This window comes from Pomacea canaliculata, linkage group LG14, assembly GCF_003073045.1.
Source record: "Pomacea canaliculata isolate SZHN2017 linkage group LG14, ASM307304v1, whole genome shotgun sequence".
Taxonomy (NCBI): Eukaryota; Metazoa; Mollusca; class Gastropoda; order Architaenioglossa; family Ampullariidae; genus Pomacea; species Pomacea canaliculata.
In genome coordinates, this window is record NC_037603.1 from 335,327 (window position 1) to 352,558 (window position 17,232).

Sequence of the window (17,232 nt, forward strand, 5' to 3'; positions counted from 1 at the left end):
GCCGCGCGTGACGTACGGCCAGGGGAGATAATTGTTCCACGCCTTCTGGTAGTGATTTCGGCCACCCTCCTCGGCGGGGTAAAACCCACAGGAAACGAACAAAGTAGGGAGGAGTGGAAAGAACTTTACTTTTTCTGGGTGGCGAGGTGGATATCGGCCGACAGAAAGTCCGTCGGAGAAAGGACGTAAAAGACCCACGGGACTCTGAATATACTGAGTTGTGAACTTTAACTGACGAAACTGTGGACACTGGAATGATTAGGACAGTGTGAACTTTAAATGACGAGCAATATAAAGTGGAGTCATCACGCCAGTGCGAACTGTAACTTGTGAATATTGATGTATCAGCGACCAGCACCATAGCGAAAAAGCCAGAAAGCTAAGTTTGAGATTACCTATGGAATGCTTGTGAACTGTCTTCTTGTAAATATATATGCACTCTGTTAATTATATTCTTATCATTAAGTTTGAAACCTTGTTATTGAATCTGTTGTAATAGGTGTGGGAGAATGCTAGATGACTGAATGCAATAGTCAGACATTGCGCACAGGGCCCACGTAACGGTACTTTACAGTTAATAATAGCCAATGTAATCAGTATGAACAATAATGAGCAGTGTGAACAGTATCGAAATATACAAAAATGTATCCACGCAGTCTCGTGCATTTGTACCTAATCAATCACACTCATACGCGCGCGCGCACCTGTACATTTATATTCTCCACATGCTCCAGCTAACCTGTCAGTTATTGTCACTTGTGTTTCACGTCTCTTGCATATCCTTGCTTAATAACTTTTCATTAGACAATATTATTCTGTTTAGTCTTTTTATTTACAAATATTTCTGGTAATCAGCAGATATATTATTATTGTTTACAGAAGAAAGCTGTGTTGTTATCCAAGGACAATTTCCGGCACCTATATACATCCTTAAGGCTGTACGGCAGGTATTGGGAGATTTTTTTCCTCTATGTGCAATTTTAATATTTATAACTTCATTCTCGGGCCTTAAGGAGTAATCTGATTAAATCAGCCTGAGCAGTAAAATATACATTTAGCAGCTCTAAAGAACTTCCTGCACAAAGGAGGACACACAATATTCCATATTGAAAATACCCGCTAATAATAATATTTATAATGTTTCTATTTCTAGCTCAACATTTCAGCAGATTTGCCTATTTACCCAACTACCACAGATATTTATAGTTTTGTTGTATGATGTGGGAAAACCCGATACGGTAGACTTCGTCGACACCCGGAAGAAACATCGAGTAGAAATGACTTGATCCGCCATCTTTCCATTTTCTTTTATGACCAGAGTAACTGAGGTAAGTCAGATATTGCCATAGTTACGGAATATTATACACACAACCCAGTCCATTCACTTAAAGAAAGGTGTATATTATTTCTTGTAGTTCTATCCATGTACCTGTATAGTAGGATACCACCACCACAGACAAAGGCGACAGAACACAGTTGACAGATTGTGAGATTTCAGGTCTCAGGTATTGCCAGCTTTGGTGGACGAGGAGGTATGTAGGGTGAGGGTCGGGGTGGCAGAGCTCTGGATGTACTACGGGTTGTTTAAACATTTGCTTCACAAAGCCAGCACGGACAGAAAGGGTGTTAATAGGGCTGACAGTAAGATCAAGTTCTACCTGTACAAATGGTGTAGACGGCATTAGTGACAGAGCGGTGCCGTCTCACCTGTACAGGTAGACAAACTTGTTTTCGCGGCTTAAGTCAATTATCTACCTTTGTGTTGTCCCGCTATAGCTGAGACTTCCAAAAACAGATATTTGAGGCTTGTGTCTCGCTAAAGAATTAATGCATCTGTCCCTACTCTACATGCTGCAAGCAAGAAGCAAAAGTCAATCAGCAGTGAGACCGTTAGGAGCAGGTGGTTAGGGACAGGTAGGCAGGGATTATCGCCCTTACCCGTGTGTGAGCGAGGTTGCTGCGTCGTGGTCTGGCGTCATAATCTGACGTCATAATTTGACGCAATTTTGGGGTTTTGACGTTTGAGAAAAGAAAAAGGAAGAGAGCAGACGACAGACAGAGAGACAGGCGGCGAACTGAGTGAGAGGAGAGGTCTTGTTGTACGTGTGGTTACAGGGACCGGGAATAATTGAAGTAAGTTGCTTGCCTAGACAAGTGTGTGTCTGTGTCAGCTACGGAGATCCTGGTGGAATGTGTATCTTCGTGTGTTTCGGAAGTGTGTAAGTGATCCTGTACGCTCGTGGATTGAGAGGGAGCGTTTCTGACGCAGAGATTTTGTCTGACTTTCTTCGTGCGTCTCAGTGACACTGGTGGACACTAACAGTAAGTGTTTTCAAACTTTCTACAAATTATCAGGGAGACCATTTGTATTCTGAACCGAGTTCCAGAGCGGCGCTCCGTTTCTTGGTGCAAGACTGGTTGAGTTAGAAATGTACTGTGGGATGATATTGATGAGTGACAGGGGATGATGAATATCCTGTTTATTTGAGTTAGTTTTGAGAAAAGTTTGTGTAACTTCATTCTAGGTGTTAATCTTTATTTTGCTTTTTGTGTGTATACGACCTGTTGCCATCAATCCTCCAAGAGAGAGGATAAGTAAGAGAGAAAAGAAAAGAAACCTTAGGGCAAAGACGACAGCGGGCTATTTTTAGTAAAGATCAGACGAGAAGCTCACGGACAGATCGTTGTGTTTTGTGTTGTTAACGCGCGTGAACACCGCGTGTGAGGCGGTGACGTCAGTGTGTGACGTGGTCGTGACAGAGACAAGCCAGGAAGACAAATTGTGTGAAAGTGATTTTGGTTGCTAAAGTGCTTGCGAAGAGAGTTTTACATGGCGGCATAGAAGATTCCTGTTCAAATGATCAGAACACTCAAACAGATTTGATGGACTAAACATAGATGCTATCATGCAAGACTCTGAGACCAGACTTCTTGATTCAGTTATCGCTAACGGCTAAAGAATTATCAAATTGCAAGAGTTCAGAACTGCTGAGCTGGATTTCTACTTCTGTCTGGAAAACTTTTTCATTTATTGCATTAATTATTAATGTGTACTCTAATCTTTCTTCTCTTAGCATGATATTCTGCTTTGAACTTTAACATTTCTGGAATTAAAATCTCAATAACTATACTACTTTAGAGTATATAAATTATACGTACTGTTATCGAAGAGTCAAACACATGTATCAGTATTGGAATTGACCGCTGAAGAAGCTTAATTCCTGTTGTGAAAAGTGTAGAAACACAAGTTTGCAATTTGCGGCCAAGCTTTTTGTTGTATACGCGATTCCGATCACGTAGTACGCCATTGGCTAAATGTCGTTGCCATTATTAGAGGTTACGGCCCTTGCTTGCTGTCAGAGTACTCTCTCCTGTCAATATAGGTAACCCATATAGGACCGATATAAGTTCAGCTTTCGATGCACACGGGGGCTGGTCCTTGATAACTTGATATCATACGTGACTACCGCTATCTCCTGTTCTCTTTTAATTTCCGAAAATGTCCTCACATGCGCGCGCACACCTTTATCTCCCCTAAATGTCACGTGCACGTCTCATGTGATACTGTACCATCATGATTGCTACACCTGATACTGTAGCATATCTCTCCAAACTGATATCACTAGGGGGCGTTTTCAGTGACTCATTCCTGAAACTTAACAAGTGCAGTTAAGTTGCGTTTTTCTTCTCCTCTTCTTCTTCTTGTTATTATTATTATTATGATGATTATTATTCGCTCCCCCGTGGACCATAGGGCCGCTACAACACCCCACCATCGGATCCGGTTGTGGGCGTCCCTTCCAGTTGGGACCATGTCATGCAGGGCCGTGCTTAGGGGCAGGCAGACGAGGCATCTGCCTAGGGCCCCGCACATTTCATTAAATAACAACCGTGGCGATCGTGGTGTCAAGGGCCCCGAACATACCCTATGCCTCGGGCCCCGCGGGGGGTAAGAACGGGCCTGATGTCATGCCACCTGTCTCTGCCTCTCTGTGGACTGACCTCCTCCACGTCTGTCTGGGTCTCCCAACCTTACGCCATGTCTCAGATCCATACAGAAGGACTGACTTTACATTGGCGTTAAAGATGTTAAAGACTTGGAACTGTTCGGCGTCTGGGACAATGTCCAAAATGGTTGTTGGTGGTGGTCACTTAAGTATTTCCTCAAAATGTTCCACCAGTGAGATCTTTGCTCTGCATCCCCATTGATGACACTGCCATTTGCATTCTTTTCTGGTGTGCACGCATTGGTGTTTTTCCTTCCTGACAGAATTCTTGTAATTTCGTATAGTTTCCTCATATTATTTTGCCCAGCTGCTTGTTCTGCCTTTTCTGCCATCCTGTTTGCGAACTGTCTTTTGTCGTCCCTTGCACTCTTCTTCACTTCTCTGTTTATCTCCCAGTATTTTGCTCTGAGGTCTTCTTTTTGCTGCTGGTCTTGACATTGGTTGGTCTTCTGTTCAGCTCTTTCCTTTCCTCTATCTTTTGCCAGGTCCTGAAAGTTAGCCATTACTTTTGCTGTTTTTCTTTTTTTTCGCAGAACGTGTGTGCAAGCAATCTTCCACGTCTCTTGTAATCCTGTCCACAGGTTGGCGACTGTTTCTTCCAGGAGTCCCTCCAATGCTGCACATTTGTTTTTAACTTTGCAGTTGAACTCTTCTTCTTTTCTACGATCTCTAAGAAACTGCACGTTGAACTTGTTGTGCGATCTGTCGGATGAGTCATGGAAGAACCTCAGCTTTATCTTCATGGTTGCCACAAGCAGGTGGTGGTCTGTGGCTGCATCTGAAAAACTGTGCTTCCGACTACAAGGTCATTAAAGAAGCAGAAGTCTGTGAGCAGCTCACCATTTTCATTTCAGTTGCCTACACTATGCTTTCCTATTATGTGTTCTTTGTCTGTGTTGTCATCTCCAACTTTGGCATTCATGTCACCCATTATGATCTTTAGGTCTCGTTTTGGAGTACGATCAACCAGTGCTTGTAGGGAGTTGTAAAAGTCTTCTTTTTCCTCATCTTTAGTTGCGTTGGTAATTGCATAGCACTAGATGATGGTGATCTTTCTTCTTTTGGAGTTAAACCTTGCTGACATGAGTCCTGGATAAACTAGTTCCCATGCTATTAGTGATCTTGCAGCCTCTGGTGTCATCAGTACTGTTACTCCTTGTGTGTGGCCATGGTCAGAGTCTTCATGTCAAGAGTAGATGATGGTTTCCCCTGACGAAAGTCTGGTCTGACCGTTGCCATTCCACCTTATCTCGCACAGGCCGAGGAGCTTGATGTTATAGTTCTTCATTTCCTGTGCTACCTGAGCTGATTTAGCTTTCTCGTTGTCACAAACCTCCTGTGTTATATTTTTATAATGTTAATTTTTAGCCCGAAGGGGGACAGGAAACGTAGCTGGAGGAGGGAGACAGCAATTTGAAAGACAACAATTTGTGGGATTGTCTGTTTGTCGGAGTGCCGCGCCAGAGATGGCCGGCCGGCAGGCCTTTTTTAATCTAGTGTTGATAGATTATTTTTGTTAGAGAACAAAGGAAAGAGTGTTGGCTGTGTTTTGGATGCTATTGTGTGACAAGGGGTAATGCATCTGTCCCTACTCTACATACTGCAAGCAAGAAGCAAAAATCAATCAGCAGTGAGACAAGCCAGGAAGAAAAATTGTGTGAAAGTGATTTTGGTTGCTCAAGTGCTTGCGAAGAGAGTTTTACATGGCGGCATAGAAGATTCCTGTTCAAATGATCAGAACACTCAAACAGATTTGATGGACTAAACAAAGATGCAATCATGCAAGACTCTGAGACCAGACATCTTGATTCAATTATCGCTAACGGCTAAAGAATTATTAAATTGCAAGCGTTCAGAACTGCTGTCGAAGTTTTTTGCTTGACGAGAGGCTTATTGTTTTCCCTCAAGGTTCCAGTGAAGGGAAAAACTTCGGAAGCCTTCTGAAGAGTGACGTCAGCGACTTTTCCGTACAAAGCAAACTCTCCTCTTCACTCTTTGCCAGCTTTGAAACTTGTTGTGGGGCTAATTCTATAACTTTTAAACACTATGAAGGGCGGCATAAAGTTGATTGCAACATGCCAAATAACTCAAGGCCTAAATCTGATAACAGGTAAATTTAAAATAAATGAAGACCCAAAAGATCCGAGACGATGTTAAACTACAAGTAAGTAAGATTAGAGCGCTCCGTGAGCTACGTCTCTGTAGCGTGGCGGTTACGAGCGAAGTCTGAAGATTGACAGTTGCTGGGTTCAAAACTTCCAGTGTTTTTTTGTGCTTTGCTTTGGGATGTTTTCGTTCTCTAATATGATCAATTTTCTGTCAAGCCTTTCGCGAAAACCAATTGACTGCCGAGAAAAATCATGTTAATCAAGCTGTGTATAGTCTTATATGTTAGTCTTTAATATGTTAGAAAAGTAGTTTTGAGCAGGGTTTACATATTCCTTTAAAGTGCTTTCTTTATATAATAAACGTTTAATGACAACATCAAGGCCTTTAGTAGTTTTATGGACTTAATAAATTGTGTATCATTGCCTGTGTTGTACATGTTTTGTGAAAAAATTGACAGAAATCATTAATAATTAAAACAATACAATAGAAGTTTAAAAAAGGGGAAGAGGGGGTGAAGTTGCACAGCAAAGTACCCTAGCCCAGGATCTGCACACTGGACTGTTGTGGAGCATCGTCTTTACCTCATAACACAAACCTATACTAGTAAATCTGACCTCAGAAAATCTGCATTTTTCTTCTCATACAGCTCACACCTCTAATCTATATTATTGAAAATGCCAGCATGGAGTATATTTTCTGTAATCACTTATTGCTATAGTTATAATGTCCCTAGAAAAGTGAAAGATAGGATGAACCTGATGTGTTGTTGAATATAATGAGATGCAGGAGTGAAAGTGGAGTTTTGTTTGCATGCCTGTGTGAGAATGAGAGCGACAGATGCAAGAAAATGTGTGAGTGCAGGAGAGACAAAAAGTAAGAGAATTGGAGAATGTTATTGTTATAGGTAAGAGAGAGAGATTGAAGAAACCAGTGCTCCAGACCCCTCCCCCCCCCTAAAAAAAAACCATGACGCCCAGCCGTGTGGATAGGTACTACTGTGACTCAACCTTTAAAAAAAAGAGATTTTATGGAGAGTCATCACACAAAAAGTAAATTCTTGAGGTTTGCACATTGAAGTGCCCTGAAATCAAAGACAAATGAAGAGTCTTGAAATGTAAATATTTACAAATATAGCTTTGTTCAGCCAAACGTTGTCTTAAATTCTTTACATCATTAAACTGATAACCCAAATGATGCATTATTTAATGATTGAAAGCAATTTACTATTTATTACATACACATCTAGCTAGACTTCATTGCATTTATAAAGTGTCTACGCACATGCTAAATATAAAGAGTGGCATTAGGAGAGGGTAACATTGTAGTATTTGTTAAAAACTGCTTGATACATTTACTGAATATGGTGATTCGAACACACAAAATATAATGTCATTGACAAATGACAAACATTTTTAATACTAGAGGTCATTAAATCTGCTAAGTTAGACAGCAAGTGCTTAGTTACAAAACAAAGTGGTGATAAAAAAAAATTCCTAGTTTCCTACATCTAGCACAATACCCTTTGCACACACATCTTACACTTACTATTTAGCAGTTGAAATAAAAAAAAAGATTTTGTTTTTGGGTATATATATATTCCTTCTGCATTTTTAGAACAGCATAAGGTTTGCATGAATTCAATAAAACAAGTTCTCCTGCAGTGGCATGTACAGATATTGAGTAGATGCCAATTTCCTGACAAGTTACTAATTGCAACAAAAACTCAAATTCTTCTGCTTGACAAAAATGATCTTATATCTAATATGGGCAATAGTGTTCAAACTGTTCCTATCATAGACAGACAAGCACATCAATTGGCATGTTTAACCAATGCTTGCATTTGTGGGATTTGATTTTATAACCTTTTACTTTAAGAATTTTTCAAGAAATATTTTGTGTAGTGTAGCACTATTTGATTCATTCCTTACATCTTCATCCATCTCATCCAATAAGGGTCTTTCCATTTGTTGATGTCCATAAAGAATGGAACTTTTAGGCATTAGGATTGTGAGTATAGTAAGGTGATAAATTATTTGTATGTTGGTCAACAAATTTTTTAAAGTTTAAAAGATAATTAAGTATGTAGAGCCTTTCATTTCTAGGGTTTCATTTTGTCTACGTGTTTCTTGTATAGATGTACTGGACTGTAGGTTTGTTTTGCAATCCTTTCGCGTGTGATGCATTCAGCAAATATTTACATAATCACAAGCGCCTCATAAATTCAATTATCAATATTTTATATAAAAGTTTACTTTATTTTCTTTTGGAGTCTGAAATCCAATTGCTGTCTATAAATCCAACTATTTTTGGAAATTGTGTCTGCACATCTTTGTCTTTTCAGCACAACCTTGATCCGGCAATGAAATTTCGTTAGGTGCTCGCTGATGCGAAACATCGGTGTCTCTCGCCACAGTACGACTAACAGTCGATTTGTCTACGGCAGTGAATTCTCCACACACTTCTTGAAAGTTTGATGTGAAATAATATGGTAAAGAGATGAGCACTTGTAGTAGAGATGTTAGTGTGCCTTGCCGATTGGTGACAGCGATCTCGCATGACACTTCAGCGGTCAGCGCTAGAATGTTCTCTCGTCTAAAATAAATTTTGCAATACAGTTCTAAGTCATCCAACACTTCAAACGGGTGCGATCTGTCACCAAACACCCGATTTCGTCTCGACAATCGACGTTGTTGCCAGTGAACACAGTGAAGGCCGCCGATAACTTTACACCCGAGCCGCCAGACCGGACAGCTTCTCCGGGCTCCCGTGCCTACAAATTTTTCGCTGTTATCCACCCTGAGCAGCGCTACACCCGTTTAAACCCCTTCTCCGGTCTACATGCATACGGGGCTTGGTCTGCAGACCATCGCCACTCTCCTTCCTTGAGCGACCCGACACCGACCGTCCTTTTCCTCTGATGGACTGAAGGATAGGCCGCCATTGAACTACCGGATCTACCCACAGTAAGTGGGGAGACATCCTGGCTGTTTTTCAGAATCTGCTTCATTCAGCGAACAGCTTACATTGAGTTTCCTGCAGACGACAGACGATGCTCCCCACAGACTGGGTCCTGTTGAGGGCAGACAACTGTTACCTGTCTGCTTACCTGTTGTGAGAGAGGACAGTCGCTGTAGCTGATGAAGAGAATGGTATGCTTTGGCCATCTCCTCTTTCTCTTTCTCTCTCTCTCTCACACACACAGTCGTATGGCCGTAATCCTTCAAAGTTTGTTTCCGACATTCTGACATGTAGTTAGTCTGCCACTAGTATTCTCTATTTTTAGTCTCATTACTATGTGTCGCTCTACATGTGACAAAACGTGAGCTAGGTCGGTATAGTGTCACTCAGGTTACTCTAATCATCAAATTGTTTCCCGTTTGAGCAGGTCTCCTCTCACGTACACCTCACATCTAGAATATGTTTGTATTTAATTTAATCTCATTGTCACACCTGATGTTTTCACCAACAGGACAAGAGTAAAAAGAAGGCGGCTGTTGGTACAGGAGCTTTAGGGAAAGTCGAAGTTTACCTGCACCACGTGACTGATGCTGAGGCTGCTTGTCTTACAGACCCAGGTGAGTTGTATTTCTTGCAAATACAGACAAGTGGCATTGTGAGCAGACAGGCTGTAAGTCTTACAGACACGGGGTGGATTGTGTTGTACATAAATCTGTACATATTGGTCTCTACACTATATTTGTATAAGTGTACCAGGTTTCTACCAGTTGTTTATTGAGAGTCTTTTATCCTTTTCATTTGTATGCTGGTTTTGCAATCTCTCTGTCCATGATAGAAAGAGTCTGAACAGTATTGTCCACATCTGTTGTAACAGACACCTGAAGTCGTTTGTGCCATCTGCGGTCTAGCTGCTCAACCTCAGATAAATGTCGGTGTGTGTGTGTGTGTGATGTTGATGGTGCGCACTTGATTATTCTTGATGCAAGTTGTTTATTTTATAGTATATATAATTTGCCTTCCTTTTACTGTACACATCAACGATGCAGCTTGCAGTGCACGTGTTCTACTTTTATTTTTAACCTACTGTAACTAGAGCACCTTGCCAAGTTTAAATTGCCCATTGGGACCAAGACAGTAGATCATTGCAACACCTTCGTAGAGTTCGTGACAAACAGGTTACTGTCATGTCACCATTGTAAATGTTTAAGCAAAAGAGACAAAATATGAAGACACAAACGATAATCTGTACTACTTACTGGAATCCTTTAACATAATTCATATGGTTTACATTATTGAAGGTAACGCGCGCCGACTCCAGGAGGTCAGGACTCGGTCAGGTGCTGATGTACAGGTTGACCCCAACCCATCATCCGTACCTGACAGGAAGACTGTCATCATTAAGGGTGACCATACACAAATCGAGAATGCTGTCAGGCTCCTCAATCAGATGACTGGATCGCAGGTGTAGTAGCTACATTAAGGAGCGGTGAAGGTTAAAGTCATCAAAAAGAGATGTCCACGAAGTGACGATGGACAAAGTCATTATTGTCAATAAAAAAAATCACGCAAATACACAGGTCAAAAGTGTTTTTTAAAAGTCATGTTACTGAAATAAAATTAGTCATTTCTGGTCTATTTTTATGTATTTAACACAAATTTAATAAAAATGCAAAATAAGCTCTTTTTTTTTTTGTAATCGGTAATAATTATTGTGTTGATCAGAAAATTCATGCTAATAGTAATTGTCCTCGGGTTAATAGCTGTAAAAAATCAAGTCACAGATTTTTAGTTAAGAAAGCTTATATGTTAATAATAATGTCATTTTAAATTTAAGACTATTAAAGGGATTCTAAAGGCAAAATAAAACTGCTTAGAATCGCGTAAAGAGTAGGATCACTTTGAATCTCGTCTATTTATATGTGTGTTCATGTGGAAAACGTTGAATGTTTTCAGTAGAATGTTGTGTTTAATAAGAGAAATTACACGGGACTCTTTTTTTGCTTCCACGAAGTCTCGTCCTCCGTCACGTGACCCTATGACGTGTGGTTTCCATAGTGAGAATGTGCTGCACCCGATTGCCACGAAAAGATAGAAAAAGATTCAAAATTTTCGTTTCATCAGTTTCCAAAAGACAGAGCCTTACAAGCCTTACACACAGAGTGCGTCATACGAATAAACAGACGTCAAATCTTTGCAATGACCTCAGACACTTCCTGTCAGAGAGTGACGTTTTAGGAGACTGACGTCATAAGGAGACTGATGTCATAAGAAGACAAGTCTGTTTGACCATCTCGGGAAGCTATCGTGGTTACTCGGCGGAAGGACACAAGGGTCGATTTCACTGGATTTTTTCAATTTTTATAAACATCGGCAACCGAAATAGTGCTAATAAGTGGTAATTAAGTGAGAACCGAATCCTTTATTTCTCCTGTATCGCTCTCGTGCTCTATAATTGTAACTAAATATAGTTTTGAAACGTTTGACCGTCGCCAGAGCCTTATCACAAGCCTTGAGTATCCCTTTAAAATAGTTATTTTAAAATAATATACTTTTTCCAAGAAAAGTAAAAGACGTATTTTTACACTCTGTTACTTTCTTATCTAAAGTGTAGGAAAAACAACTAAACCAACAAGTGTTCTTTGCATAGTAAATAAATTACATATCAATTCAAGAATAATCCGACTAATCTGGTAAGCATTTTCACTAAAAATTACTTTGATGCAGGAAGATGTTTTACAGCGAGCACAGGAGTTTTGGCTAAAATGGGTTGAGGCCGCCTTCCCTAAATTTGACTCACAGGCCTACTTCCTGCCTCCTGTCTACATCAACCGCGTGCCGATGACTAGACAGACCATTGCTGGTCAGGATGTTCTTGTCCTTCAGAAACCATCTGGACAGGCCGGTCAGTCCTGCAAAGTAGCGGTGAATCCATCTCCCGCTGTTCAAAGTTCCATTCCTCAACCTACTTCAGTTCATGACAGTGATGTCAGAGATGATGCAGCCATGCAGCGCATTTTCCTTTGTCTGCAGGAAATGTCGCAACAGAACAGCGAAGTGTTTGTTGCAATGAGTCAACTTCAGTTCGGGGAGTACCTGGGAGAACCTTGTTATGCTGCTGCAGCAGCCCAGGTGCCCTTAGCTAGAAGTCTTCCCCCTTCTCTGCCGAAAAACTGGGGCAAGGGTGACTTTGATGTGCTTCTTATTCACAGGGAGTACGGTTTTGTGGTCTGTGAGGTGAAGGCTGTTGGTGACAACGTAGGAGAGCTTGGTCTGTCACAGCAGGATATGGAAAACAACATCCGAAAGAAACTAAAACAAGCCATCGTTCAACTGGACAAGGCGGAGGCCATGTTGTCTCACCTGGTGTCCGACATCGCTCCCGGTCTGCGCATCACCAAGACCATCGCTGTCCCAAACCTCACGGCTCATCAGGTAGAGCAGGCAATCGCTGGTGACAAACAACTCACTCAGGTAATATTCGTAGGTTGAATTTGTCAATATTAATTCTAAACCATTGTCCTGATGATAGAGGTCTGACAGATGTGTTAATAATAGACAAGAATGACAAATCTTATGAGGGAGATAGAGTAGTTCTAAAATACACAAATTTAGTACTTTAGGTGTCAAAACAATTATTAGGGTCTATTGTTTTAAAACAGTTTTAAGCCGAATCAGGACCTTATCTGCGTACTCTTCCACGAAAGAATAAGAAGTAGTTTTGTTTCCTTAATGTGTAATTCAGGTCGTCTCACTTGACAAGAAAAGTGTCGATGGATAGAGAGGTGGTGCCAACAGTTTTACCCAACTAATTAGCAAGACCTTAACGTATAGTTTGTAAGAACTATGGAAAGTTTCCAATCTTCAGCAAAGCATAGGTTAAGGCAGGGGTGAAGAGCATGTAGTTCAAAGGTCGTATGAGGCATCCTAACTATCAGCTGGAAACTGTTTAGCGCATTTCGCTGCTGATCGTGAATTTTATTTCTGTAAAGGACCTGTGTCGCTGCCTTGGAAAACCACAAACAACAGATGCCGCCGGCGCGGCTGGTCTTTGTTTGACCTCTGATCAGTTGTCTGACCCTAAGACACCGTGGGACGTCAGTAGTCACGTGCTGGGGGAACTCGGACACTGGTGGCAGCGACGTGTGGCTGATGCTGGACCTGACAGTCACATGACACTTGATGTTTACCGGACATTAATAGCAAGGTAAATACTAAACATTATTTGTAGTCAACAGATTATGGGAGTAAGTACTATGGTGTGCGACAATGTCGCTGGATACACGATAGATCGCTGATTCTGATGATCAATTCCTTCCCCGTTTTTCTCTTCGGTAAATCTTTTATGTTAATATGCAGATAGTGACATCAACTTTGCCACTAAGTCAGTAAGGCGATATTTCTCCCTTCATACACATACATAACTAAAAAAAATATATTTTTGTTTTTACTCACATACACAAACTCTCATGTGTATATATAAAGGTAAAGGTCATATAGTTTTTGTGACTTTGGAGAGTGAGGTGCCAGAGAACTCACTTCTTTCGGGGCCAGCTTTAAGTGACTTGGGATAAGTTCCTCTCTGTCGCTCCTTTACCTCCATAACCCTGTATAAAGTTAAGTATACAAATTTAAAGAGCTGTGAGTTGTAAGCAACATCAGGAAGGAGGACTAACAGTGTTGGATGTTAACTCTTTCATAGCAACACTCAACATTAGCTGTTAAGTCGTCTGAAACTTAACAGTAGCAGTCTTACTAGCTGGATGTCAGTTGTTTCACCGGAGTTAGCAAAGCTTGACACTTGTGGTGGTGAATATGGTAAGTAAACACGTTCAAAATACATTCTGGCAAGATGTGATGAGGCATTATAAAAATTATATGAACAAGTGCATTCCAACATGTAGAGAAGACTTTCTCGGGGAGCCTATACACTTTAATTATAATATTAATAGAGGCAGAAAAATTTTATATATTAAGAAACGCTTGGATGGAAAACTTAAAAAATTAGGAGACTTTACTAATGTTAATGGTACCTTTCTGACTCTTGAAGAATTATGTTAGGTATCCCGACTTAACTAGCACTAATCTCTTAGCCTATATAGGCCTGATACAGTCTACAAAATATTATCAAATGAAGTGCAATTGTCTGTTAGTGTCTCAGAGTGAACCTGTACTAGTGGATTGAATATTATTAGAAAAATGTGTATTTAACACGTCGATTGCTGATGGCTACGTAGAGTGGGCTGGTCGTACAAGAACACAAGAAAGATGGTAATCGCCTCACAACTGTAGGTTGTATTCAGAGTTTGAGTTGGCAGCTGGCCTGTCGTGTCTGACTTTAAAAGCAAAAAACTTCAAACCTAAGGCTTCATGACTTATTCTCTTCCCGTCGAACGTTCCAGAACCATCCATCTCATTTTCCCATGGTCTCGTCACGATCTTCCCCTCCCCCGTGGCGCCAGTGGTCACCACCATGCAGCCTGTCTGGTCAGAGTCTCCCCAAGTAGCTCAGGCAACTTCGTAACTTCTGGTGTAACAACAGGTCCAGTAGCCAGTAGCCGCGGGTGGCGACTATTATTTTTGCACATGATTTTTGCACTGACTTGTTGTACGCATGCGCGAACTGCCACACGTGGTTACCAAGCTGACAAACTTTGACCTCGACCTCGCGAAAGAAACGCTAGCTCGCGTGACCGAAGCTTTCATTTAAAACAAAAAGTATAAGAGTAAGAAATGCCGAGATGGATGTGCTTTAAGACTGATGGTTAAATTAAAAGATAAAGTTTTTACTTGTTCTGATTAACATTACAAAAACAAAAAAAAAAAAAAGTCGCCGCGGGTAAACAGTGTAAGGCCGGTTGTTAGGTACTCAGCCGGCGTGAGAAAGGGACAGTCCTGTTCAGAGTGCTGTTCAACCCTTACCCTCTACAAACAAATACATAACTCAGTACACTTCTAGAGTGCTAGAAGGGATTAAAGAAAATTTTTTAAAAATCTCTTGAAGATAATAAAGTGTTTCCATCTGCAATGTAACTGGGCTGATACATTTCTAAAACCTCTCTATACTATTATAGATACCCCATTAAGAGGGTTTAATTTTACTTCAGATCCTACCCAGAAAATCGTTTTTTTTCACTGTCACTATATCTCCTTTGTGTTGTCTTTTGTAATCAGGACAATGAAAGCCTTTAACACATAGTCTGGCACTGTCCATTAGTTACAAATTTTGTGACCAACTATGAAATATGTTTGGAAACAGTGGCTGCCATTTAGTCATGTCAGTTCTTAAATAACGGTATTTGTAAACAAAAGTGACTTCTTAAGTAACTGAGGAGCATCGAGACAACTGTCACATACAACAAATGTTAAAACCTGATTTGATTTGTGTAGTCTTGCTATATTATAGCAGATATATTGTCTTGTTATTTGTTATTTCTATTATCTTATGTGTAAATTTTGTTGCTTATGTATATGTAGATTACTTAAATATTCAATTATTCTACATGCATTAGAGGTATATACAGTTATATAGGTATACACATATAGAGATATGTACATACAGAGGTATGTAGATGTAGAGGTATGTAGATATAGAGGTATACACATATAGAGATATGTACGTACAGATGTATGTACATACACAACGAGGTATATACGTCTGTCTTCTTACCAGTGACACTTCAAGAATATAGTAATTTAGACACGTATATAGATAAAGTAATGTAGACACGTAAGTATGGTCTTTTTCCAGTGGGTCGTCACGCACGAGTACATTATAGAGGTCTACAGGATTGACTTTCCCAAAGTCTGAGCTTACGTTCTACGTTTGTATCACGAGGTGCACTCAGCCATGTAGAGCTGATCACGTGACTACGCTGTCTGCATGGGTTGGTCAGTCAGCGGAAGGACGACTAAGAGTGGGCGTGCCAAAAGATATCCAAGGTCTTCTTTATGAAACAGCGAAAACACGTGGCTCGCTCTCTTCTATACATTTATTTTTTCAATTTAGGAAGGGTCTAGGCCCCTGGGCCCCACCACCAGCTGGTGCAACTCACCTTGTAGTGGTGTGATGGGTGGCTTGAGCACCTTGTAGTGGTTAATTAAAAGTGTAATAAGCAGATTAGTGTGAGAGCACGCGGTAAATTTCCACGTGAGTGGTAGAGGTATCGAGAATGTGATCAGCCGAGGCGACAAAAATCACAACCTCTGACCATCTCCACGTGCTCTACCCCAGAATTTCACGACACTATCAGTGGAAGAAATGATTCTGTCAGACGAGCAGATCCTCAGTCCCTGTTACAGTGCCTGGCCTGCGTGGGGGAACTGGTTTGACCGCGTCTTCCTGGAGCTGAATGTTTAGAAAAGGAAGGAGATGACCTTTGATATGGAACGGATGGCAGAATCTCTCTCTCCCCACCAATACAAAAGGCCCAACAAACACTGCACCTTTTGAAGAAACTCCCAGCTTCAATGTCAGCTCTGGGTTCTGGAGACTGTTTACATGTCTCTTGTTGAGAGAATCCTGACATTTAACATCGCCGCCTGTTAACAGTCACCTCGTTAAAGACAAGGCTGACCAGAGTCATGCAGTTGTATTTTATGACAGTGTTGTGTACATGTACGCCACTCCAGTTACATACAGCGAACGTGTTATTCATCTGACCACACCCACCTCTCTACCCCCATCCTAAAACGGGTTCCACTCGAGACCTGTATGTAGTCGCACGCGTTTTGTTGTTTGTGGTAAACAGCCCTATAACCATGGCAACTGAAAGGAGAATGTTTTCGCTTCCAGAATAAGTGGATATAATTACCGCGGTTGATAATAACCCAAAAGTAAAGACAATTAACATGGCAACATGTCTTGGCATGCGAAGCGAAACCTTGGAAAATATATCAACAAGGTTAAAACATATCTTCAGGCTAAAATAATTAATTGCACTTACCTCAAGACACTTTTCAACTTCTAAAATCGAATGACTAGAAATAGCAAGGCGATTGCACTGCCCACCCACTATCCTGCTTCACAGTTGCCACAAGTGTTGTGAAATTTTTTTGCTAACAAGATTTCGGACATTCGATCATTTTTGTACTCGATATCAGAGCCTGACAGCATCTCTTGTGATATTTCCCAGGGACACTCTCTGGTCGAATTTCAACC

At 40.9% G+C, this 17,232-nt stretch overlaps 2 protein-coding genes across 2 annotated transcripts in view; both read left to right on the forward strand.

Moving 5' to 3' along the window:
• Window positions 1-17,232, forward strand: part of LOC112554923 (von Willebrand factor D and EGF domain-containing protein-like) — a 535,332-nt gene that overhangs the window by 288,506 nt on the left and 229,594 nt on the right. The gene's annotated exons all lie outside the window — the stretch shown is intronic.
• Window positions 1-17,232, forward strand: part of LOC112554925 — a 153,139-nt gene that overhangs the window by 117,459 nt on the left and 18,448 nt on the right. The window contains exons 5-11 of the mRNA XM_025222999.1: window positions 880-947; window positions 1,154-1,328; window positions 9,112-9,265; window positions 9,586-9,691; window positions 10,373-10,536; window positions 11,799-12,545; window positions 13,064-13,278. Coding sequence (XP_025078784.1) covers window positions 9,254-9,265; window positions 9,586-9,691; window positions 10,373-10,536; window positions 11,799-12,545; window positions 13,064-13,278 — 1,244 coding nt within the window. The 5' untranslated portion in view covers window positions 880-947; window positions 1,154-1,328; window positions 9,112-9,253. The remainder of the gene's footprint in view (window positions 1-879; window positions 948-1,153; window positions 1,329-9,111; window positions 9,266-9,585; window positions 9,692-10,372; window positions 10,537-11,798; window positions 12,546-13,063; window positions 13,279-17,232) is intronic.